Source organism: Lepisma saccharinum, chromosome 14 (genome assembly GCF_977018435.1).
Source record: "Lepisma saccharinum chromosome 14, izLepSacc3.1, whole genome shotgun sequence".
Classification (NCBI taxonomy): Eukaryota; Metazoa; Arthropoda; class Insecta; order Zygentoma; family Lepismatidae; genus Lepisma; species Lepisma saccharinum.
In genome coordinates, this window is record NC_139242.1 from 69,933,032 (window position 1) to 69,959,291 (window position 26,260).

Consider the following 26,260-nt stretch of genomic DNA (forward strand, 5'->3'; position numbering starts at 1 on the left):
TTTCGTTTCAATAGTGTAGTTAGGTGGTATAACCCTGACTGCTAAAGAATGAGATTACTATAGTTATTACTATCAGATTAGGTACATACTTTTTCTTAATGAATTTTAACATCATCAATGCTGTTTTTCCATTCTCTAACCCAAACATGACATATGCAAGCAACAGATGTTTTTTTTTCAGCCTGCAGAGACATGCAGTTTTTGTGAAGTAGCCAAGTGATATGGAAAGGGAGGGCATTGGGCACACACCATTTTCAACCCTCCCATCCATGGGAATGGCCAAATCTTAAATTCTGGAAAAAAGAAAATTAAATCTTTCCTTGTTTTCAAATTTCTTACTCCTCCTCTTCTAGCTGATAGAGCAAATTTGTTCTCTAACAACATGTGCATGTAGTCTGGTCATTACTGAACAAAATGAGGCATCACTCATAACCATACTATCAGTAGTTTTGGAGATATTGTTCTCTATGAATTCCCTTTTCCCTCCTATTTTTCTGGATATATAATCTTGCCTCACATCCAAAATTATTTTTTCTCCAAATCTTCATGTGATATTGAATCATATCCAGGACAATACAGTGATATCATTTTCAAACCTCTCGTCCCTGCATGGCTTTTGTGGAGGATGACCAAGTTTCATGTTATATGTATATAAGCACACATACATACATACGGTACATAAACACAGGAATAGAATGAGAAAAAGTGCCAGAAGGGTGGATAAAGAAAAATTACGTAGGGGACAGTAAACACTTTCCACAATAAGAAGTAGTTTTGATATTTTGCGGTTGTTTTCACATATGCCTGCAGCCTTGTCCACACTGAACAAAATGATGCATGACTCGTAATGCTACAAGTAGTTTCTGAGATATTAAATTTTCTATTCAGAGCTTCAAATTTCCTGCTGAAAGCAGCTCTGTATTTGGCACAAATACCTAGAAAATGGCTCCATGTTAAAGTTCCTGAATGTACTGATTCAACATGACATAAATTACATTAATGTACAATGTTTTACCCTCCTTTCTTAGAAAAAATATCTGGGTCAGAACAAAGTCCAGGAATTTCATTATGAGTTCTCTTTAGTCAAGGTTTTCTTGGAAACTGTGTGTTCAGTTCTATTACGTACATGGAAAAGAAAACTCAACTTGGACATCCTTTATGTCTTTAAGCATCAGAATGAAACTATGAACAGTCTTAAGACTATTGACCAATTTGAGAAGGAAAATATTCATAAATGTTGAAATCAGGCAAATGTGAGTCATGTGAAGTCAGTCAGTCTTCAGAGAACAATCTAAATATACTCTTATGTGATCAGAAGTATCCAGACACCCACCTGAAAATGAAGTAGAAGTCCTTCATTGGAAACACTTGTCAGTCAACATGGTGTTGCCCCACCCCTAGCCTTTATGACAGCCTTCACTTTCGCAGGCATACTTTCAATTAGGTGGTGGAAGGTTTCCTGGTGAATTACAGCCCATTCCTTGCAGTGTGCCATAATGAGAAGAGGTATTGATGTGGGTCGGTGTGGTCTAGCACGAAGTCGGCATTCCAAAACTAATGCACACAATGCTCCATTCACTAAAAGGTTAAACTAGAAAGTTCAAGGGGCTTAATGAAAAACTGTATTTAATGACGCAACATGATGTTTGAAATTGTCAATATTTGTATTTTGAAATCCTGGAATTAAGGATTTAGCTAAATAAAATTCTGCTTTCTCATATTTTTAAGACATGAAAAATTGAGTATATTTTCGAAAGCAAAAGTACTGAAAAATTTCATTCTCTTTCAGGCATTATCTTGCCAGTGTGAAAGAGAGAAAGCAAGAACTAGTATGTCCTGAATGTTATGAAGCTGTAGATACACTGAAAGATTACATGGACCATGTAAAAACTCATGTACATTCAGAAGTGTATGAGGAAAATGTCTGCAAGAAAGAGGAAGCACGAGTACTTAGAATGAAATGGATATGTCCTGAATGTGATGAAACTGAAGAAAATATTCAGATATTTCTGATGCATCTAAATTCACACATTCAATCCAAGGATACAGTAGTTTCAGATAAGTTATCTGCATGTAGTGCAAATACAAGTAGAGGACAGAATAAGATATCTGTGGAGAGTTATAATACTAATTCTGATGTGAATAGTAAATTTGTTTGCGAGGTTTGTGCTAAGGTTTTTTGTGCAAAACAGAACCTCTTGGCACATTTGAAGTTACACATGGAAAGTCCCTTATATTCGTGTGAATTCTGTGGCAAAGAGTTCAGAAAAAAAGCAAATCTGATTAGCCACAGTGAGCTTCATTCCACATCAAAGAACTACTCATGCAGCATATGTGCGAAAGCTTTTCTCCACAGAAGCAACTTAAATTCTCACATGAACTTGCACAAGAAGGAAGGAACTTACAGATGCCCTGTGTGTCTCATTTACTTATTAAGTAACAATGCATTACAGTTCCACAAGGGAAAACACAAGGATGTACCATATGTTTGTGATGTGTGTAAAAATACATTTAGTACCAAATCAACTTTGGCTAAGCATATGATGAAACATACTGGAGAGAGAAATTTCACATGTACAGTTTGTAAGAAGAGCTTCTCTCAAAAAGACCAACTTGACCGTCATTTCCGTATCCATTCAGGTGAAAAGCCTTACTCTTGTGAATTCTGTGGAACAACATATAGTGATCCGTCAGCTTTAATTTCACACAGGAGGAAACATACAGGAGAAATGCCATATGTTTGTGAAATCTGTGGAAAACGCTTTTGTAAAAAGTCAGATCTGAGTTCACACATAACAAGTCATTCAGATAATAAGCCGCATGTCTGTGAACAGTGTGGGAATGGTTTTAAAAGATCATCCCATTTGAAAAGACATGTTCACACTGTGCATCCAAATAAGTAGGGAAAACAGAAAGATGGAATTTTAAGGAAGTAATTTCCGGAAGAATTCTCATATTTTTGAAAACTTAAATCACTGACATATGACACTTAGGAGTCATTTTGTACCCTAAAATTCTGAATGGAACAGAAATTAATAATACATTGTGTTTTTAAAGTCCTGCAGGATTCTTAAAAGCTGTAATTTTTAAGGTAATAGGTTTATTACAACAAAATATTGTTTTTTTACACAGGAAAATTTAAAATGTTGTTCTCTACACTCTGCTGAATGACGTGTGTTCAGGTTATCCCACGATTCCAAAATGTCATCAATGCAGGAAAAAGCTCAGTGCGTGTTATGGATTGCTGAGCTGAAATTCTGTGTTTTTGGGGTGGAGAAGGTTCCAAACAACATTTGAAAAACACCTATCTATCTAAAGACGGTATGGAAAGTTTAAAGGTACGGGATGCACAGCAGATTTGCCAGGTGGTTGGAGGCCAAGAACGAGTGACAATGTAGTGGATGCAATACAGGAGAGTGTGCAACAGAATCCATTGAAATGTCCTAAACTAACATCCTTAGAACTGAGAATGGCGAGGTCTACGTTACACTGTATCTTATGCAAGAAAGTGAAAGCCAGGCCCTACAAATGAGATTTGTGCATGATCTGATAGAAGGTACTGTGACATGAGGAAGAAATTTTGTGAATTTATGTTAACCCGATTAAATGGTTATGGTAGTGATGCCCTTCAATCTCTCATTCTTTTCTCTGATAAGATGACGTTCCATGTTTTGGAAAAAGTGAATTGACACAGTTGCCGAATTTGGGGGGTTGAGAATCCTCATGAGTTCGAGACACACAAGCAGGATAGCCTCAAAGTCAATGTGTGGAGTTTCCATGGACCACCTAATGGGTCCATTCTTCTTGTAGGAGGACACGGTGAACGGCACCAGCTACCTGAACATGTTACAGACATTCCTTGTCCTGGAACTTCAGAAGTTAGGCATCATCAATGAGGTCTACTTTCAACAAGATGGTGCCCCTCCTCATCCCTCACATTTTTACCTTGAAATTCATGAGTTTGTTGATGGTCAATTTGGAGAGAGTTGGAGTGTCCGCAGAGGACCCACACCTTGACGTCCAAGGCCACCTGCCATTACGACTTGCAATTACTGACTGTGGGGACATGCCAAGAGCCAGGTGCATGAACGGAAACCGACAGATCTTTAACGAACTGAAGTTCAAGATAGGTGATATGATTCACAACATTCCAGACGAGCACCGTCGGAATGCAATCCTCTGGTTCAAATGAAGATTGCAAGAGTAGATGTGAAGGGTGCCCAGCTGGAGATCTGGCAATGAACCAAACCACATCAAACGTTAATTTTAAAGTTTCCTCTGTGTAATAAATAATATTTCATTGTAATAAACGTATTACTTTAAAAGTTATAGGTTTTTCGAATCCTGCAGGACTTTTAAAACAAACTATATGCCTTGAGCAAGCTATAAAAAGTGAAAGAATGTATGACCCTCCCTTTCAGTTTGTCCTGGTGGTTTATATTTGAGGTGAGAATGAATTTTTTCTCTTTTCTTTTTAGACTTAAGTATGATGTCAGCTTTTGTTTGGTCCCAACATTGGATTTGTTGCAATATTTTGGGAGTTTGATAAGAGTGAGTAAGACAGTCATACAAAGAGAGGCTAAAACTTCAAAATTTGAGTTTGGGACGGGATTTCATGTTGTGGTAGGGTATCCCATTGGTATTGATGTGTCAAAGTGCTAGCACAGTAGCCAGCCATTTCCTAGAGAAAGCACTTGAAAGTTTCCAAACACCTCGTGAGGTAAAATAAAATCTATTGTTCGACTGTTGGCATTTTGCCCACGTTTTGAACAGTGTTTTATTTGTTTTTTTCTGGTTATGTTTAAAAATATATATTTTAAAAATGAAATACACTTTTCCCCTAGTAGTTTCGTAACATTCAATTTGTATTGCTTTATACCCTGTCTCAACTATCTCTGGAGCAAGGAAACGAAAACAAGTCTCTGCGCAAGTAGTAACGTGAGATGACTCCACCAATGAACACAAGAGAGATAAATGGATTGCCAGCAGGGGGGTAAGCGACTGCAGTTACCAGCCTTCACAGCAGCATGTACTGCTTCGCTCTGGCCACTATTTCCTCCCCTTTGATGCTATGTGCTCCATACTGGCACCTTATTATAGGTGAGGACTAATAACATTTTATTCTAACAAGAGAAATGTCTATGATGCCAGAAGTCCTGGGTTCGAATAACAGCCTGGGCATGGGTATTCTGCGTGTCCCTTCATCAATTTCATCATATCGTCACTCGTTCTCATCTTTGCGATTAGCCAAATATGGCGGAAAAGAGGAGTAAAATGAAGCAAATGAATCAACCAACCAGTGAAACAAACAAGAGAAATGCATGTGTGTGTGTGTGTGCTTGGATGCATCATCGTTTGTGAATTTTGAGTAGTTATGATGAACACATTAATAAACAACACTGTGACATAACATGTCAATCTTGCCACAAAAAAACAATAACTGTAACTTTTTACAGACTTAATTTTATCAATCAGGTTTTTGCTACTTTCTTCCTCCATAATGATACTCAAATTTAGCCATGTTAAAGTATATGTTTTTTTTTTTTTTTTTCAAGATTAAGCACATTTTTAGTTAATACTATTAGTGAATATTCCATTCTGATCTTTGCCGGCCCCCGTGGCAGATTGGTTAGCACATCACGATACAATGCCAGAGGTCTTGGGTTTGATTCCCGAGGTGAATCCCGGCCTGGGCAAGGATGTTTGTGAGTGTCCATTCATCATATCATCACTCATCCCCATCTTCGCAGATTAGCCAAAAGTGGCACAAAAAGCAAAGTAAAATAAAGCAAATCAATCGGAACCATTCTGAACTTCAGTTTATGAAACAAATTATTTTGCGAATGCACTGTTGTGCAAACATTGGAATGAATTATGCTGCAATTACAAACACATTTTTTTAAAAATCTTATTTATTTCATATGCCATAGACCTTTAAATAATCCAAAAATACTATGTAACGCAATGTTTTAAATCTACTTGAATATAGTTTGTTGAGTTTATCACAGTTGTGTTTTCCCATTATTTTTCTGGATGTTTCAAGCAAAAATACCTCCTCCATGTATTAACCATGCCAAATTATAAGTTTGCCATATTCAATTGTCTGGCTGATTTCATCCCAATGTAATACCTTATACATCTTCCAAAATATCTGGCTGCTATGAGAATGTCAATTCCCATGGTCAAAACATTGCTGACCTCCAATTTGGTCCACAACAATCCCCAAACATGCACTATATTTCAAAACATTTATTGTCAAATTATAGCTTAAGCGAAGCCCTGAAAGTCTCTTTTGTTAATCTCCAAAAATGTAGTTTAGCCAGAGATTTGAAAATGTCATCAGAATTTGGAATGTACCTCAGCATAAGAAAAATCAATTTTTATCTACAATCTTGATATACTTTGAACAAATGCAAGACAGAATCATTCCCGAGGTGTATCTAGTTGTGATTGATTTCCGCTAGAAACCTCTAAATTTGCTGTAGTTATTGTGTTCTCAAAATTGGTGACTTACCCCCAGCCTTCCTAAAACACACACTACATTACAGAATTTTTATTAAAAACTTAAAACTCAAGTGATGCCATAACATTGCTGACACTTGTGTTTCTTAATCTACGAAAATATAACCTAGTCAAATATGAGCATAATTTAAATTTCTCGCAAGACATGTTAACGCAGTCTGTCATCTACTATCTTTAAACATGATGACCAATTTTTCTCAAATATAATGCAAGACCAATCCTTCAAGTTATATTGCAACTCAAAAGCTTTGCATTTATGGTGTTTATCAAAAATAGAACGTTTGTGATTTTACCTTTTACCACCACTCCTGTCCTAAGCTATGAAATATTATTTTAAAAGTTTTACTGCAAAATTGTGCCCAATAAAATCTCTAAAATTACTCAGTTTAATTCCTTATACTCTAAAAATGAAAAAAATGAAAAAAAACATTGTAGAGCAAAGCATAGAGCTTGTAACATGCGGATAATAAGTTTTTCATCCACCATCTTAAAACAAATTGTTCAATTATGTTCACAAGTTTTTTAGCTGCAGAAATAATTTTACCTAAATGATTCTAAATTTACAGCAGTTATCATGGTCATTAAATAGATGACATATCCCTCTCTCCCAATCCACCCTAACTCATGCTCCTAAATCATGCACCATATTTTGATATATTTTATTGTCAAATTATAGTTCAAGTACATAGTGCTCCTCTAGTTTCGTGCACAAATCTGACATTGTGGTAATTATGAAGATGCACAACTTACATTGGTATAGAGCTCCTAACTAGACATAAATAACATTTTACTGCATAGGCAAGCAACCCATTAGGATGAGAAATGAAAAAATCATTTAAAGAGTGGTCCAATTTAATTATGTCACAATTAACGACATTTCAACAAAATGTACTCAATTCCCCATTGTAATGTTTAAACATGCAAAAATGTATTGTATCAATTGATCATCAGAGTTGAAACTATGATGTGCCACTATGGTTTCCCCACATAAGGAAGTGGCTGATAACCAAAGTGCTCCCACATTCCACGCGGAATATCAGCTGATTAACTTTACTCTCCCGATGATACCATGTGGTATCATCAGAGTAAGGTCATACTGCCCCGGTGATCCATATTCATGGTGCTGATTACGAAATGAACGTGCTTTTTGGACCTTCATACTCTTATATTTGGGTGGAAACTCTTGAGACAGGTCTGGAGCAAGCCTGGGAAATTTACATTGATGACCAACAACCCCCCTCCCCCCCTTCCCAACATACCCATGCCACATTTTCGAACAGAGTTTCACATTTTGGCTGATTATTCAACTTGTATGGCACCCAGGAACATGAAACATGTTTCATTCTCTTAGGAAATGTCCATTCTTCGAAAAGAATACTGTTTGCACCTTCTCCCCAAAATAGCGGAAGAAGAGGGGACAAACTCCAGATTTTTGTTTTTTCCATTGAAATTCGGGGGTCGCACCCCCCAAACCCCCCTTCCTCGGTTCGGCATTCTGAATTGTACACGGTTGCATGCTCTGGTGTTTTAGCTACAAAGGAAAACTTATCCGAAGTAGATTGCTCCCATAGTGCCCGAGTTATAACAATTTTCCTCCAGAAATGCAAATTACCTATTTTTTGTAAAACAAAAAATCACATTTTGGCTTATTATTCAACTTGTATGGCCCCCAAGAACATGAAACATGTTTCATTCTCTTGAGAAATGTTCGTTCTTTGAAACTAATACTAAAGTTCGCGCCTTCTCCCCAAAATAGCAGGGGGAGAAGGGGAAAATTCCAGATTTTTGTTTTTTTAATTGAAATTCGGGGGTCGTGCCCCCCAAGCCCAGTCCGGCATTCTGAATTGCACACGGTTGCATGCTCTGCTGTTTTAGCTGCAAATCAAAACTTATCCGAAGTAGATTGCTCCCATAGTGCCCGAGTTATAACAATTTTCCTCCAAAAATGCAAATTACTCTTAAAAAAAGAATTATCACATTTTGACTTATTATTCAACTTGTATGTCACCCAAGAACATGAAACATGTTTCATTTTCTTGAGAAATATCCATTCTTTGAAAAGAATACTAAAGTTCGCCCCTTCTCCCCAAAATAGTGGGAGAAGAGGGGGGAAACTCCAAATTTTTATGTTTCCCCATTGAAATTCGGGGCTCGTGCCCCCTCCCCCCCGGCTCCCCCAAGCAACCCTTCCTCGGTCCGGCATTCTGAATTGTACACGGTTGCATGCACTGATGTTTTAGCTGCAAAACAAAAGTTATCCGAAGCAGATTGTTCCCATAGTGCCAGAGTTATATCAATTTTCCTCCAAAGAGTGTTCGAATTTAAAATTCCCACCGAGAACCCAGGCGAGAACATGGGTACTTTCATAAACATGCTCGGGAGTGTAAAGGTTAACACACAGATGGGAGTGAGCACAGTTCTTGGATGTTTAACTTGTTTTTACTGCTTTTAATGAATTTGAAGGGAATTTATAGTGATCGTGACAAGCTTTAAGGAAATGCAGGCTGGAAGGGACATAGTTTTTCTGATAATTTTTTCCCCAATCCTACCCGTCCAACCTTTCCTTGTATGATATAAAGACACGGCATGGCAGTATTGCATGCTTAAAGAACACCTGAAGAAGGGGTCAGTCACTTCCCCGAAGCATAGCTAACTCGAGGAATAGACTCACAAATACGTAAGTAAAATAGCTTTTATATGATATTTTTATTGTGTTCTTAATAGAAATATTTTTTTTAATATCTGATAAGCCTATTCTTTACAAGTTTTCCCAAAATTTTTGACAATCATAGAACCTCATAAGTAGAGCCCGGAAGTTTGGCAAAATGCCTCTTTTTATCTACTGCATATATTGATAAAATATTTCCGGATATACGTTTCTTATGTTGTTTTGAATCTTTTCATTTTGCCTATTTGGGACCCCACTGCCTATTTTTAATTATAATGCCTTTTTTTGCCCTTTTCAATGAAATTTGACATTTTTTTAAAAAAAAATGTGTATATAAATTATTTTTTCCCAAAAAACGTTGTTGGCATTTATTTTTCTTCTGTTTATTATGTGAATAATTTTCGCCTTATTTAAGTAATATTGAACTCACACATGTTTCAACATTGCTGAAGGAGAAAAGTGTGAGAAAAAAGTATTTCATGCTGAGTCAGGATATTGAATTTCGGTTAACATTTCTTGTGCATGATTGACTGAAGTGGACAGGTTGATTTCGAACACAAAGAAAATATTTCTGAAATCTCCCTCTCGAACCCGAAAATTTCAGGAAGTTGCGATTGAGCTTAGTTTACCTCAGCAACCAGTCTTGACGAGATAGGGAACCTGGATATCAGCAGCTATATATTATGCTAACAACCTTCAAAAAATCAGTGAGGTGATCGATGCTCTTCCAGAAAATGAAGCGGCTTCAATTCGTGAAGTGAAAAAACTTCTGTGCTATTCAAGTTTACTTTTGCACATTATGGTGCATTGCCAGAGACAATTACAATTATAGCATCCATGAAAATCTTCGAGGAATCTATGCAGCAGATGATGGAAGTGCCAGGAGAAAAGGGGTGAGCTGTTGCGGAAAAGTGCTAACGGGTAGCGAGTGCAAATGAGGACTTGAATCAATTGAAAACAATTTGTGATATTCTAAAAGGTGAAAATGCTGTTACCAAAATGAGTCCAGCTCCATTAGCTTGTTATATGTATGCTCCAATAACTTCTGTCGAAGTAGGAAGATCATTTTCTATTATGAAAAACATTCTCTCTGACCGACGACTATCAATGAATGTTTAGAACTTAAAAAGCACCTTGTAGTTATGTGCAATCAAGACGGAGAAAATTGAAATGCTCTTCCCAATTTAGATTTTAATATTTTGCCAGAAATTATAGATAAAAGTAAGCGACTTGTAAATGTGCCTTTTTTCGGTTTATTTTGCCTTTTTTTTCATTTTTAGTGCCTATTTACCACATTATAAATGCCTTTTTGCCTGCCTATTTTATCGAAAATAAATGCCTGAACTTCCGGGCTCTACTCATAAGTATCTAAAGCAATAATTTACAACATTTTCTGAAAAATTCACTTGACTGGGTTTTTTGGTGGGTTTTTCTGATAAAACCTGCATGGGGAAAACTGGGCTGGGCCACCTGGGCCAACCCTGGTGGCAAGGAATCCTTTAATAACTCAAGGAACTACTTTTTTAAATAACTCAAGCAACTATTTATTGAAATTGAAATTAAATAAAATTTTACTGTTTTTTTTTTTTTAGGAATACACTCCTTTTAAGTTTTTTAATTTTATGTATGAAAAATCATTTTCATGTGTCATATTCGACAAAATATTGTGTGTAACGAAACATATATCTTTTCTTTCTTGAGAAAGTGACAAAGAAAAAATCACAAGACTACTGTTTGCAATCAATGCTTTTATATACATTTTTTTTTGTTCATGATCCAGAGTGGAAATTATTGCAAGAAGTATGGAAATCAAAATATTTTCAACAATTTGACAAGATGAAATTTCAAAGTAAATAAAATGCAGGTTAATAATAAAAAAAGTAGGGGCAATCGGTTAGGTACCGAACCAAGAACTTCGGCATGTGAAATGGATACGTTGCCACCGAGCCACTTGGTAGTGTGACAATATCTTAACCCTTAAATGCCATCTTGCCTCCCATCCAAAATTATTTTTTCTCCAAATCTAATGCAATATTGAATCATGCCCAGTACAGTACAGTGATACCATTTTCAAACCTCTCATCCCTGCTTGGCTTTTGTGAGAGATGACCAAATTTCATTAAACTTTGTTCCTGTTGTTCTTCCAGCTAATGGAACAAAATTGTTCTCCAGTAGTATGTGCTTGCAGCCTTGTCCATTCTGAACAAAATGATGCATGACTTGTAATACTACAAGTAGTTTTGAGAGATTAAATTTTGTTTGCGGAGCTTCAAAATTTCCTGCTGAAAATAGCTCTGTATTTGGAACAGATATCCAGAAAACTGCTCCATATTTAGCAAAAATACCAGGAAAATAGCTCCTCAATGTACTGATTCAACATGATATAAATTACATTGATTGCCCCTCCTGTCTGTCTATTAAAAAGAATAATTTCATTACATCTGAATATTTTTAAGAACCCCAAAAAATATATAAATATTTCAATTCACTCTTGATAGCTTGCTGTGTATTTAGAAATCTAGGAAGTAGTTCCATGGCTTGGTGAGTTTGGCAAGCTCTGCCCTAGACTCAATTAGAACTACTGTAAAGCTCTACAGTGAAATATGTATGTTATTATTAGGGATGGATGATATCAGAGAAATATGTAGAAAAACATACTGTACAAAAATTAATAATTATCAATGTTGCAAAATCAAAGTAATCTGGTAATCATTTTCCATTACAATGGTCTTCCTGAAGATTCGCATAACCACTTTTTGTACATGCAAAATAATATAACACAGAACTTTTTCAAGCTACACATACAACAACACAACCTCACATGGCTATAGTCACTCAACACTTTTAAGGAATTAGTGTGTGTCCTTATTTCCTCCTAGGTAAAACTGGTTTTTCCACCTTGCAGGTGTTATAGCTGAGCCATGTAAGCTATCCCACAGACAGACAATAATTTTTCAAAAACTTTAATCGAGTGAGTTGTAAACTTGAGGCTGGGAGATCTTAAAATCAGAACCGAAATTAATTTAACTGGTCTTTGTACAAGGCATTTGTAAGGAGGTGGTTGCAGTAAAATGATTTGGAAGTGCTGAATTGGCTGGAATAAATTTTTATGTGGGTGAAAGGTTAGTTGTATTCATCCAGAAGATAAAACACGGAACCATGTTCCATAGAGGTTTCTGTCAATGTTTTACCCTTCTCTCTTAGAATAACTATCTCCATATGGGTCAGACAAAATCCATGTTTTGTCCTGAAAAAGTCAGGAAATTTTATTATGAGTTCTCTGTAGTCAAGGTTTTCTTGAAAACTGTATTCAATTCTATTACCTACATAGATTTTAATAAAAAAGGGCTAGAACTCCTCAGTCACCACTTTTTTCTGATATATTTTATTTTCTGTGTAATGAGAACAAAAGAACACTTGACGAAGTGCAACAATTAGGGATTCAGTGAGGAACCCAGATGCCAAGGCCCAATTTTCAGCATTCAGAAATGTTGTGCCATTTCCATTTTGTTCATTCTTCTTTCTTTTTTTTACTTCCCCAATATTGGGACGTGAGCATTATATATCCTCAAAGAAAGGTATTTTGTTGTGTTTCCCTCCAAATGCAGTTCATCCAGCATCTACAGGGATGACGCTAGAAGTGAATTTCCAGAAATTGTTTCTGTAAGATGGCAACAGTGCTGCTCTTATACATTGGTAATATTTTTTACTCCCAAAAAGTATCGGTCAATTCATACTACAATTTTTCATTCACTTTGGTCGATTGTAGTGGGCACAGGGGCATTCCAAATAAAACCATCGTTTTTTTTTTTTAAAAAAAATGAATATATTCTTCTTCTTCTTCCATTAGCTGTCTTTATTGGGAGGTAGAACATATAAATTTCATATCTATATGACAATTAGTTCTTGAGTTCCTGTTCAGAGAGGCTATCAATGCACACAATACTCCATTCGTTAAAGATTAAAATATAAACTTCAAGGGGCTTGATGAAAAACTGTATTAAAAGGCAGAAGAACATATTTGAAATTGTCAATTTTTGTATTTTGAAATCCTGGAATTAAGGATTTAGCTAAATAAAATTCTGCTTTCTCATATTTTTAAGACATGAAAAATTGAGTATATTTTCGAAAGCAAAAGTACTGAAAAATTTCATTCTCTTTCAGGCATTATCTTGCCAGTGTGAAAGAGAGAAACCAAGAACTAGTATGTCCTGAATGTTATGAAGCTGTAGATACACTGAAAGATTACATGGACCATGTAAAAACTCATGTACATTCAGAAGTGTATGAGGAAAATGTCTGCAAGAAAGAGGAAGCACGAGTACTTAGAATGAAATGGATATGTCCTGAATGTGATGAAACTGAAGAAAATATTCAGATATTTCTGATGCATCTAAATTCACACATTCAATCCAAGGATACAGTAGTTTCAGATACGTTATCTGCATGTAGTGCAAATACAAGTAGAGGACAGAATAAGATATCTGTGGAGAGTTATAATACTAATTCTGATGTGAATAGTAAATTTGTTTGCGAGGTTTGTGCTAAGGTTTTTTGTGCAAAACAGAACCTCTTGGCACATTTGAAGTTACACATGGAAAGTCCCTTATATTCGTGTGAATTCTGTGGCAAAGAGTTCAGAAAAAAAGCAAATCTGATTAGCCACAGTGAGCTTCATTCCACATCAAAGAACTTCACATGCAGCATATGTGCGAAAGCATTTCTCCACAGAAGCAACTTAAATTCTCACATGAACTTGCACAAGAAGGAAGGAACTTACAGATGCCCTGTGTGTCTCATTTACTTATTAAGTAACAATGCATTACAGTTCCACAAGGGAAAACACAAGGATGTACCATATGTTTGTGATGTGTGTAAAAATACATTTAGTACCAAATCAACTTTGGCTAAGCATATGATGAAACATACTGGAGAGAGAAATTTCACATGTACAGTTTGTAAGAAGAGCTTCTCTCAAAAAGACCAACTTGACCGTCATTTCCGTATCCATTCAGGTGAAAAGCCTTACTCTTGTGAATTCTGTGGAACAACATATAGTGATCCGTCAGCTTTAATTTCACACAGGAGGAAACATACAGGAGAAATGCCATATGTTTGTGAAATCTGTGGAAAACGCTTTTGTAAAAAATCAGATCTGAGTTCACACATAACAAGTCATTCAGATAATAAGCCGTATGTCTGTGAACAGTGTGGGAATGGTTTTAAAAGATCATCCCATTTGAAGAGACATGTTCGCACTGTGCATCCAAATAAGTAGGGAAAACAGAAAGATGGAATTTTAAGGAAGTAATTTCCGGAAGAATTCTCATGTTTTTGAAAACTTATATCACTGACATATGACACTTAGGAGTCATTTTGTACCCTAAAATTCTGAATGGAACAGAAATTAATAATACATTGTGTTTATAAGTCCTGCAGGATTCTTAAAAGCTTTAACTTTTAAGGTAATAGGTTCATTACAACAAAATATTATTTTTTTTACACAGGAAAATTTAAAATTTTGTTCTGTACACTGTGCTGAATGACGTGTGTGCAGGTTATCCCACGATTCCAAGATGTCATCAATGCAGGAAAAAGCTCAGTGCGTGTTATGGATTGCTGAGCTGAAATTTTGTGTTTTTGGTGTGGAGAAGGTTCCAAACAACATTTGAAAAGCACCTATCTATCTAAAGACGGTATGGAAAGTTTAAAGGTACGGGATGCACAGCAGATTTGCCACGTGGTTGGAGGCCAAGAACGAGTGACAATGTAGTGGATGCAGTACAGGAGAGAGTGCAACAGAATCCATTAAAATGCCCTAAACTAACATCCTTAGAACTGAGAATGGCGAGGTCTATGTTACACTGTATCTTATGCAAGAAAGTGAAAGCCAGGCCATACAAATGAGATTTGTGCATGATCTGATAGAAGGTACTGTGACATGAGGAAGAAATTTTGTGAATTTATGTTAACCCGATTAAATGGTTATGGTAGTGATGCCCTTCAATCTCTCATTCTTTTCTCTGATAAGATGACGTTCCATGTTTTGGAAAAAGTGAATTGACACAGTTGCCGAATTTGGGGGGTTGAGAATCCTCATGAGTTCGAGACACACAAACAGGATAGCCTCAAAGTCAATGTGTGGTGTGGAGTTTCCATGGACCACCTAATGGGTCCATTCTTCTTGTAGGAGGACACGGTGAACGGCACCAGCTACCTGAACATGTTACAGACATTCCTTGTCCTGGAACTTCAGAAGTTAGGTATCATCAATGAGGTCCACTTTCAGCAAGATGGTGCCCCTCCTCATCCCTCACATTTTTACCTTGAAGTTCGTGAGTTTGTTGATGGCCAATTTGGAGATAGTTGGAGTGTCCGCAGAGGACCCACACCTTGACGTCCAAGGCCACCTGCCATTACGACTTGCAATTACTGACTGTGGGGACATGCCAAGATCCAGGTGCATGAACGGAAACCGACAGATCTTTAACGAACTGAAGTTCAAGATAGGTGATATGATTCACAACATTCCAGACGAGCACCGTCAGAATGCAATCCTCTGGTTCAAATGAAGATTGCAAGAGTAGATGTGAAGGGTGCCCAGCTGGAGATCTGGCAATGAACCAAACCACATCAAACATTAATTTTAAAGTTTCCTCTGTGTAATAAAGAATATTTCATTGTAATAAACGTATTACTTTAAAAGTTATAGGTTTTTCGAATCCTGCAGGACTTTTAAAACACACTATATGCCTTGAGCAGGCTATAAAAAGTGAAAGAATGTATGACCCTCCCTTTCAGTTTGTCCTGGTGGTTTATATTTGAGGTGAGAAAGAATTTTTTCTCTTTTCTTTTTAGACTTAACTATGATGTCAGCTTTTGTTTGGTCCCAACATTGGATTTGTTGCAAAATTTTGGGAGTTTGATAAGAGTGAGTAAGACAGTCATACAAAGAGAGGCTAAAACTTCAAAATTTGAGTTTGGGACGGGATTTCATGTTGTGGTAGGGTATCCCATTGGTATTGATGTGTCAAAGTGCTAGCACAGTAGCCAGCCATTTCCTAGAGAAAGCACTTGAAAGTTTCCAAACACCTCGTGAGGTAAAATAAAATCTATTGTTCGACTGTTGGCATTTTGCCCACGTTTTGAACAGTGTTTTATTTGTTTTTTTCAGGTTATGTTTAAAATTGTATATTTTGAAAATGAAATACACTTTTCCCCTAGTAGTAATGTATCGTAACATTCAATTTGTATTGCTTTATACCCTGTCTCAATTGTCTCTGGAGCAAGCAAACGGAAACAAGTCTCTGCGCAAGTAGTAACATGAGACGGCTCGATCATATGGTATCATCAGAATAAGGTCATACTGCCCCGGTGATATGGTATCATGGTGCTGATTACGAAATAAATGTGCTTTTTGGACCTTCATACTCTTATGTTTGGGTGGAAACTCTGACACAGGTCTGGAGCAAACCTGGGAAATTCACATTGATGACCAACCTCCCCCCTCCCCTCCCCCCTCTGCAACATATCCATGCCACATTTCCGAACAGAGTTTCACATTTTGGCTCATTATTCAACTTGTATTGCACCCAGGAACTTGAAACATGTTTCATTCTCTTTGGAAACATCCATTCTTTGAAAAGAATACTAAGGTTTGCACCTTCTTCCCAAAATAGCGGGAGAAGAGGATACAAACTCCAGATTCTTATGTTTTTTCCATTGAAATCTGGGGATCGTGCCCCCCAAACCCCCTTCCTCAGTTCGGCATTCTGAATTGTACACGGTTGCATTCTCTGATGTTTTAGCTGCAAAACAAAACTTATCCGAAGTAGATTGCTCCCATAGTGCCTGAGTTATAACAACTTTCCTCCAAAAATGCAAATTACCTTCATTCTCTTGAGAAATGTCCATTCTTTGAAACGAATACTAAAGTTCGCACCTTCTTCCCAAAATAGCAGAAGAAGAGGGGGCAAACTCCAGATTTTTATGTTTTTCCATTGAAATTCGGGGGTTGTGCCCCCTCACCCAAGCAACCCTTCTTCAGTCCGGCATTCTGAATTGTACACAGTTGCATGCGCTGATGTTTTAGCTGCAAAACAAAAGTTATCCGAAGCAGATTGCTCCCATAGTGCCAGAGTTATAACAATTTTCCTCCAAAGAGTGTTCAAATTTAAAATTCCCACCGAGAACCCGGGCAAGAACTTTCATAAACGTGCTCGGGAGTGTAAAGGTTAACACACAGATGGGAGTGAGCACAGTTCTTGGATGTTTAACTTGTTTTTACTGCTTTTAATGAATATTAAGGAAATTTATAGTGAACATGACAAATTTTAAGGAAGTGCAGGCTGGAAGGGACATAGTTAATCTGATAATTTTTTCCCCAATCCTACCCGTCCAACCTTTCCTTGTATGATATAACGATGCGGCATCGCATTATTGCATGCTTAAAGAACGCCTGAAGAAGTTGCAGTCGCTTCCCCAAAACGTAGCTAACTTGAGGAGTAGACTCACAAATACGTAAGTAAAATAGAAGTATTTTTTAATATCTGATAAGCCTATTCTTTACAAGTTTTCCAAAATTTTTTGACAATCATAGAACCTCATTAGTATCTAAAGCAATAATTTACAACATTTTCTGAAAAAATCCACTTTTTGACTGGGTTTTTTTGGTGGGTTTTTCTGAAAAAACCTGCATGGAGAAAACTGGGCTGGACCACCTGGCCCAACACTGGTGGCAAGTAAACCTTTAATAACTCAAGGAACTATTTTTTTAAATAACTCAAGCAACTATTTATTGAATTTTATTTAGTCATTTATTGAAATTAAAATTAAATAAAATTTTACTGATTTTTTTTTTAGGAATACACTCCTTTTTAATGTTTTTTTAATTTTATGTATGAAAAATCATTTTCATGTGTCATATTCGATAAAATATTCTGTGTAGCGAAACGCATATCTTTTCTTTCTTGAGAAAGTGACAAAGAAAAAACCACAAGACTACTGTTCGCAATGTTTTTATCTACATTTTTTTTTTTTTTTTGGTTCATGATCCAGAGTAGAAATTATTGCAAGAAGTATGAAAATCAAAATATTTTCAACAATTTGACAAGATGAAATTTCAAAGTAAATAAAATGCAGGTTAATAAAAAAAAAGTAGGGGCAATCGGACAGGTACCGAACCAAGAACTTCGCCATGTGAAATGGATACGTTGCCACCGAGCCACTTGGTAGTGTGACAATATCTTAACCCTTAAATGCCATCTTGCCTCGCATCCAAAATTATTTTTTCTCCAAATCTAATGCAATATTGAATCATGCCCAGTACAGTACAGTGATACCATTTTCAAACCTCTCATCCCTGCATGGCTTTTGTGAGAGATGACCAAATTTCATTAAATATATATATGTTTAAAATTTGTTCCTGTTGTTCTTCCAGCTAATGGAACAAAATTGTTCTCCAGTAGTATGTGCTTGCAGCCTTGTCCATTCTGAACAAAATGATGCATGACTTGTAATAGTTTTGAGAGATTAAATTTTGTTTGCGGAGCTTCAAAATTTCCTGCTGAAAATAGCTCTGTATTTGGAACAGATATCCAGAAAACTGCTCCATATTTAGCAAAAATACCAGGAAAATAGCTCCACAATGTATTGATTCAACATGATATAAATTACATTGATTGCCCCTCCTGTCTGTCTATTAATAAGAATAATTTCATTACATCTGAATATTTTTAAGAACCCCAAAAAATATATAAATATTTCAATTCACTCTTGATAGCTTGCTGTGTATTTAGAAATCTAGGAAGTAGTTCCATGGCTTGGTGAGTTTGGCAAGCTCTGCCCTAGACTCAATTAGAACTACTGTAAAGCTCTACAGTGAAATATTTATGTTATTATTATTGATGGGTGATATCAGAGAAATATGTGGAAAAACATATTGTACAAAAATTAATAATAATTATCAATGTTGCAAAATCAAAGTAATCTGGTAATCATTTTCCATTACAATGGTTTTCGTGAAGATTCGCATAATAACTTTTTGTACATGCAAAATAATATAACACAGAACTTTTTCAAGCTACACATACAACAACACAACCTCACATGGCTATAGTCACTCAACACTTTTAAGGAATTAGTGTGTGTCCTTATTTCCTCCTAGGTAAAACTGGTTTTTCCACCTTGCAGGTGTTATAGCTGAGCCATGTAAGCTATCCCACAGACAGACAATAATTTTTCAAAAACTTTAATCGAGTGAGTTGTAAACTTGAGGCTGGGAGATCTTAAAATCAGAACCGAAATTAATTTAACTGGTCTTTGTACAAGGCATTTGTAAGGAGGTGGTTGCAGTAAAATGATTTGGAAGTGCTGAATTGGCTGGAATAAATTTTTATGTGGGTGAAAGGTTAGTTGTATTCATCCAGAAGATAAAACACGGAACCATGTTCCATAGAGGTTTCTGTCATGTTTTACCCTTCTCTCTTAGAGTAACTATCTCCATATGGGTCAGACAAAATCCATGTTTTGTCCTTAAAAAGTCAGGAAATTTTATTATGAATTTTCTGTAGTCAAGGTTTTCTTGAAAACTGTGTATTCAATTCTATCAGCTACATGGATTTTAATAAAAAAGGACTAGAACCTCGTGTCAGCACTTTTTTCTGATATATTTTATTTTATGTGTAATAATGAGAACACTTAACAATGTGCAACAATTAGGGTTTCAGTGACGAACCCAGATGCCAAGGCCTAATTTTCAAAATTTCAGCATTCAGAAATGTTGTGCCATTTCCATTTTGTTCATTCTTCTTTCTTTCTTTTTTTCTTCCCCAATATTGGGACGTGAGCATTATATATCCTCAAAGAAAGGTATTTTGTTGTGTTTCCCTCCAAATGCAGTTCATCCAGCATCTACAGGGACGACGCTAGAAGTGAATTTCCGGAAATTGTTTCTGTAAGATGGCAACAGTCCTACTCTTATACATTGGTAATATTTTTTACCCCCAAAAAGTATCGGTCAATTCATACTACAATTTTTCATTCATTTTGGTCGATTGTAGTGGGCACAGGGCCATTCCAAATACAACCATCGTTTTTTTTTTTAAAAAAAAAATATTCTTCTTCTTCTTCCATTAACTGTCATTATTGGGAGGTAGAACATATAAATTTCATCTCTATATGACAATTAGTTCTTGAGTTCCTGTTCAGAGAGGCTATCAATGCACACAATACTCCATTCGTTAAAGATTAAAATATAAACTTCAAGGGGTTTGATGAAAAACTGTATTAAAAGGCAGAAGAACATATTTGAAATTGTCAATTTTTGTATTTTGAAATCCTGGAATTAAGGATTTAGCTAAATAAAATTCTGCTTTCTCATAGTTTTAAGACATGAAAAATTGAGTATATTTTCGAAAGCAAAAGTACTGAAAAATTCCATTCTCTTTCAGGCATTATCTTGCCAGTGTGAAAGAGAGGAAGCAAGAAATAATATGCCCTGAATGTTATGAAGCTGTAGATACACTGAAAGATTACATGGACCATGTAAAAGCTCATGTACAATCAGAAGTGAATGAGGAAAAAATCTGCAAGAAAAAGGAGACACATGTGCCTAGGATCGAATGGATATGTCCTGAATGTGATGAAACTGAAGAAAATATTCAGATATTTCTGATGCATCTAAATTCACACATTCAATCCAAGGATACAGTATTTTCAGATAAGTTATCTGCATGTAGTGCAAATACAAGGATAAGACAGAATAGAAAATCTGTGGAGAGTTATAATACTAATTCTGATGTGAATAGTAAATTTGTTTGCGAGGTTTGTGCTAAGGTTTTTTGTGCAAAACAGTACCTCTTGGCACATTTGAAGTTACACATGGACAGTCCCTTGTATCCATGTGAATTCTGTGGCAAAGAGTTTAGAAGAAAAATATATCTGATTCGACACAGTGAGCTTCATTCCACATCAAAGAACTTCACATGTAGCATATGTGCAAAAACTTTTCTTCACAGAAGCAACTTTAATACTCACATGAACTTGCACAAGAAGGAAGGAACTTACAGATGCCCTGTGTGTCTCATTTACTTTTTCAGTAAAAATGCGTTACAGTCCCACAAAAGAAAACACAAGGATGTACCATATGTTTGTGATGTGTGTAAAAATACATTTAGTTCCAAATCAACTTTGGCTACGCATATAATGAAACATACTGGAGAAAGAAATTTCACATGTGCAGTTTGTAAGAAGAGCTTCTCTCAAAAAGCCCAACTTGACTGTCATTTCCGTATCCATTCAGGTGAAAAGCCATACTCTTGTGAGTTCTGTGGAATAACATTTAGTGATCCGTCAGTTTTAATTCCGCACAGGAGGAAACATACAGGAGAAATGCCATATGTTTGTGAAATCTGTGCAAAACGCTTTTGTAAAAAATCAGATCTGAGTTCACACATAACAAGTCATTCAGATAATAGGCCGTATGTCTGTGAACAGTGTGGGAATGGTTTTAAAAGATCATCTCATTTGAAGAGACATGTTCGCACTATGCATCTTAATAAGTAGGGAAAATAGAAGTAGTGATGGAAAGTTTAAAGAGGAAATTTTTGGAAGAGTTTTTAAGTTTTTCAAAGATTAGTCACTGACAAATGACACTTGGCAGTCATTTTGCATCCTAAACTACTGAAGGGGGACAAAAATGAAGAATATATGTCTTGAACAAGCTATAAAAAGTAAAAGAATGTGTGACCCTCCCTTTCAGTTTGTCCTGGTAGTTTATGTTTGAGGTGAGAAATTTTTTTCTATTTTTTTCTTCTTTTTTTTTTAGACTTAAGTGTATATCAGCTTTTGTTTTGTCCCAGCATTGGATTTGTTGCACAATTTTAGAGTTTGATGAGAATGCATAAATCAGTTGACAAGGAGAGGCTATAACTTGGGAAGTTGAGTTTGTGATGGGAATCATGTTGGGGTAGGGTACCCATTAGGTATTTATGTGCCAAACCCAGCCCATACCCAGGCTTTTTTTGAGGAAAGGGGCCAAGCCCGATCTCTGGATATATCCACATATATATGTGTGTGTGTGTATTCTATTGTCATGAAATATATGTCAATTATTAAATAATTAATTAATATCATTATACATATATAAAGAAATTAATTTGCTACATTTTTAAACTTGCAAATTAATTCCTTTTACAACTGAAGGGGCAGGGGAAAAACCGATGAATGTTCATTCGAGACGATTTGCCAGGAAATGAAAAACAAGTATTTCTATTCATAAATATGCCATTATATGCCAAAATAATTATTTTTATGTATCTTTTTACTCCCACAGATGTAGGTAACCATAGGAAAATGTTTCTGGAGAATCAGAGGAAACCAAAAAAGAGTAATAAGCAAAATTATGCCGAAAAATGTGGTTTTAATTCTACATTGCAGGTGTGCACTAATGAACAAAGACAAAATGAGAGAACACTGCAACATTAAAAAGAGTAATGTTTGTTATTTTTCAAACTATCATCAAAATGAAAAAAGTTGGATCAGTCTTGGGGGTAACTCACAAACTATTCCTTATCATCAACTAAGTAGTCCACATAGAGATCCTCATCATTTTCTACCATAGCGTTGGTGATTAGCGTGGTCTCGTAAAACTGTTGAGCCTCTGGGTTGGTGAGAAATCGCTTCAAATCCTGGAGATCCTTGTACTGAGCAAAAGAATGGGCAGTGGTCCATCATACAAGTTTCTCAAAATGGTTCTAGGTGAAGTAGAGATTCCTTTGTTCTTTCCTCGCTTCGGTGGTCACCACATGACATCAGCATGCAAATAAGTGCCAAGATAGGTATTGCAGTAGAAAATTTTGGTAGGGTTGTCATCTCTTATCTCCAAACAACGCACTGGCCTGGTAGGAAATGGACATTATGGCAGGTAAATTGGTTACAAGAACTCAGTCCACGTCTTGAAGAGCTCCTTCGTGCAGTTTACCACAGTAAATGGCATTGGTTTGTGTCTGCTGCTCCTTATTACATCTCTCCATTCGTCCGGCAACTCAACATAGGACTATTGATTTATGTAGCTCATGTTTTTATCGCACTCTAAGTAGGAGTGGCCCCTGATTGGGAAAAACATGTTGATGGCATCGAAACGATGTTTTTCTGTCACGAGATGTGGAGGTATCTAATGACAGTATAGTTCTTGTTCTGGCCGGCACAAGAATCACAAAAGATGACCAAGTGACGAACTCGATAAACCAGAGAAGATCCGATGGTCTGCACTCGTCTAGGTGATATCATGCAAAGCGATAAAAGCTTTGAAGCAAACACGGACGTCTTGGATTGATTCCTCGACTTTGACTCTGACTCTGAATTCCTTAAACAATCGTTTTCTTTCACTTTCTCCCACCACTTCATAACATCTGAACCGTTTACACTTACAATCGTCACCTGTTGCGGGAGATGCAAGTCTCAATTTCTTCATCACATCCCGCATTCGTCCAGTCTTTTTTCTCTTCTTGGTGGATTTCATTGCAACTTTTCCCAACTCATCACTATCACTTTCCATACTACTGCAGTTACAGAAGAAATATGCAACGTTCTCCTATTGGAAACTAGTCGTTACAAAGAAACAAAATTAATGTAAACCAATAAAACTATTCTGGCATTCCATTTTTTCCGTTACCACATGCTTATTGATTCCTCACCTTCACCTGTTTTTCAATTCAGTCCGTCGTCAGGAGAAAACATTCAGGCGGGTTCACTTCCTCTGTTGAGATAGGAACGTGACGTCAATGCGAACAGATTATGACCTATTTCTAAATATATATACAAGTTCCAACCACAACTGTACCAATCTAATTAAAGTTGTCTGTGACATCTTACACATAATTTGAAATAACAAACATTTAAAAATCTTAATATATCAACAAATATTAAGCAAACATTCAGGTTCGTCACAAATAGTACACAATAGAACCGATCACAACACTGCACGATTCAACACACGCACAATGGACGACTGGAATAACCTTCCCATAGTGATAACCCGTTTAAGTGGGGCACACATTATTTAACAGAAAACACTCATCGTTCTTCCCCCATGTTTGAATGCATTTTTCAGGCACTTCTCACCATCCCCCCCCCCCCCCAAGGGCCGTTCACATTCTTATAGTACAGCTTCTGAGCTATCAGATGGCGCTGCGATCTCAAAATGGGCGAAAAATTGACATTCATCGTTTTTCCCCCTGGGTCTTCAACCGGTTCAGAATGTCAAGAAATTAGAAAATAGGTGAAATGTTTTTAATAAGTGTTAGATTTCATTTAATTATTACTTTCTATTAATAATGATCAACAAAATTTCATACTTTTATTGTGTTATGTTTCTATAATGGTGCAAATCTGTTAATGGTCTCTCGAACGAAAGGAAATATGTCCTTATCAGAGCTGTAGCTACAGATTTCAGCGCCCAGGATGAGAATAGATTTTCTCACACCTTGCACTGAATTTGCGACCCCCTTCCCCCCCTCTGCCTAGGTGTAGCTGCCATGCTTAGACATTGAAGAAATATTATGTACCTACTCTTTTCCGTTGAATCCGACAAAAAGAAAACTTAGCATTCAAGAAATGTGGATAATAAATGGACAGTCGATTGTGCATTCCACATCATCTTCATTCAAGCAGTGTGTAGTATTGTTCACATCTGCAAATTCGATTGCAAATTAAAGATCCGATACACTAATACTATGAACAATGTTTTACGTAACTAGGTGGAGGGGCAAAAAAGAAGAGACTTTAATAAGACATTAGTTTCCTATTAAATTAACATGTAAGTGCTATGTTTTATTTATATATTAGGCACATCCAGAAAGTAAGTTGCCCACTAACCCACAGTTGGCAGGCCATGCCGGTTTTGCACATGCGTGAGAGGCACATACCCTGGATAGTGGATGTCCTAGAAGATGCCTCCCGAAAGTCCTCAGTAACGTCACTGCACCAGTAAAACATGGTGGCTCATATTCCACCTCCCACCGCATGCGAGGTTCGTTCAGTGATCAAGTTCTTGAACGCACAAAATATACAGCTGATCAAAATTCATAGTCAGCTGTGTCAATTTTGGGGGGGTCAGACGTCATGAGCAAGCAGATGGTGCATCATTGGTGCAGGACATTTACTGAAGGCCGGCAAAATGTGCATGATGATGAGCGCAGTGAGCGGCCATCAACCGTTAATGGATGAGCTTGTGGAACAGCGCATATTGTAGGATCGTTGCGTCACAATCACAGAACTCAGGAACAATTTCCCGTAGATTTCTCGGTTGTTGTTGCATGACATTGTTACCAAACGCCTCTTGTTCCGGAAATTGTGTGCCCGGTGGGTACCGAAACAACTGATGCGCGAACACAAAGGAAAATGCATGGGCACGGTGCTGACATTTCTGCAGCATTACCATGATGATGACGATTTTCTCAACCGGATCATCACAGGGGATGAAACGTGGGTTGCATACAGCACCCCAGAAAGCAAGCAGCAGTCCATGAATTGACGTCACAGTGGATCTCCATGCAGGACGAAGTTCAAACAGACTGTGGCAGCTTGAAAAGTGATGTGCATGGTGTTCTGGGACAGACAAGGCATTCTGCTCATCGAGTTTCCTCCCAGAGGTGATACTGTGAATGCTAACCGTTAGTGTGAAACACTGGGGACATTGCGACAATCCATTCAGAATATGCGACGTGGTAAGCTCAGTACCGGGGTGATCTTGCTGCATGACAATGTGAAGCTACTAATTTTTTTTTTAAATCAACTCACCAGATGTTTATCATTTCATATTGGAGACTGAAGTAAGATGCGTTCTTCCTACAAGTTCGGATATTATCCTTTAGAGTGCTGTCGCTTGCCTTCACATCTAACCTTAACAAAACCCTAATTTTCCATCCTTGTGACTTGGATCTTCAAGACTTAGGAAGGTATCAGACCGAAGGGACATGCGGTACATGTCGTTTGAAATGAGCCAATCAACAGTAACGTTTCACACTGTAGCAACAAATTACCGTAGCGACACAAAAGGCCACACAGACT

At 36.8% G+C, this 26,260-nt stretch overlaps 1 protein-coding gene across 4 annotated transcripts in view; it reads left to right on the forward strand.

Annotated features, from left to right (window-relative positions):
- Nucleotides 1-26,260, forward strand: part of LOC145999002 (uncharacterized) — a 133,139-nt gene that overhangs the window by 97,586 nt on the left and 9,293 nt on the right. For 2 of the 4 annotated variants that reach the window (XM_083135862.1, XM_083135861.1), the window contains exon 3: nt 1,790-3,767. The exons of 1 other annotated variant lie outside the window; for it this stretch is intronic. In XM_083135862.1, the coding sequence (XP_082991988.1) occupies nt 1,790-2,903 (1,114 nt within the window). In that variant the 3' untranslated portion in view covers nt 2,904-3,767. Of the gene's footprint in view, nt 1-1,789; nt 3,768-20,647; nt 21,976-26,260 lie in introns of those variants that run through there. One more of the 4 variants, XR_014443357.1, reaches the window with a different exon arrangement.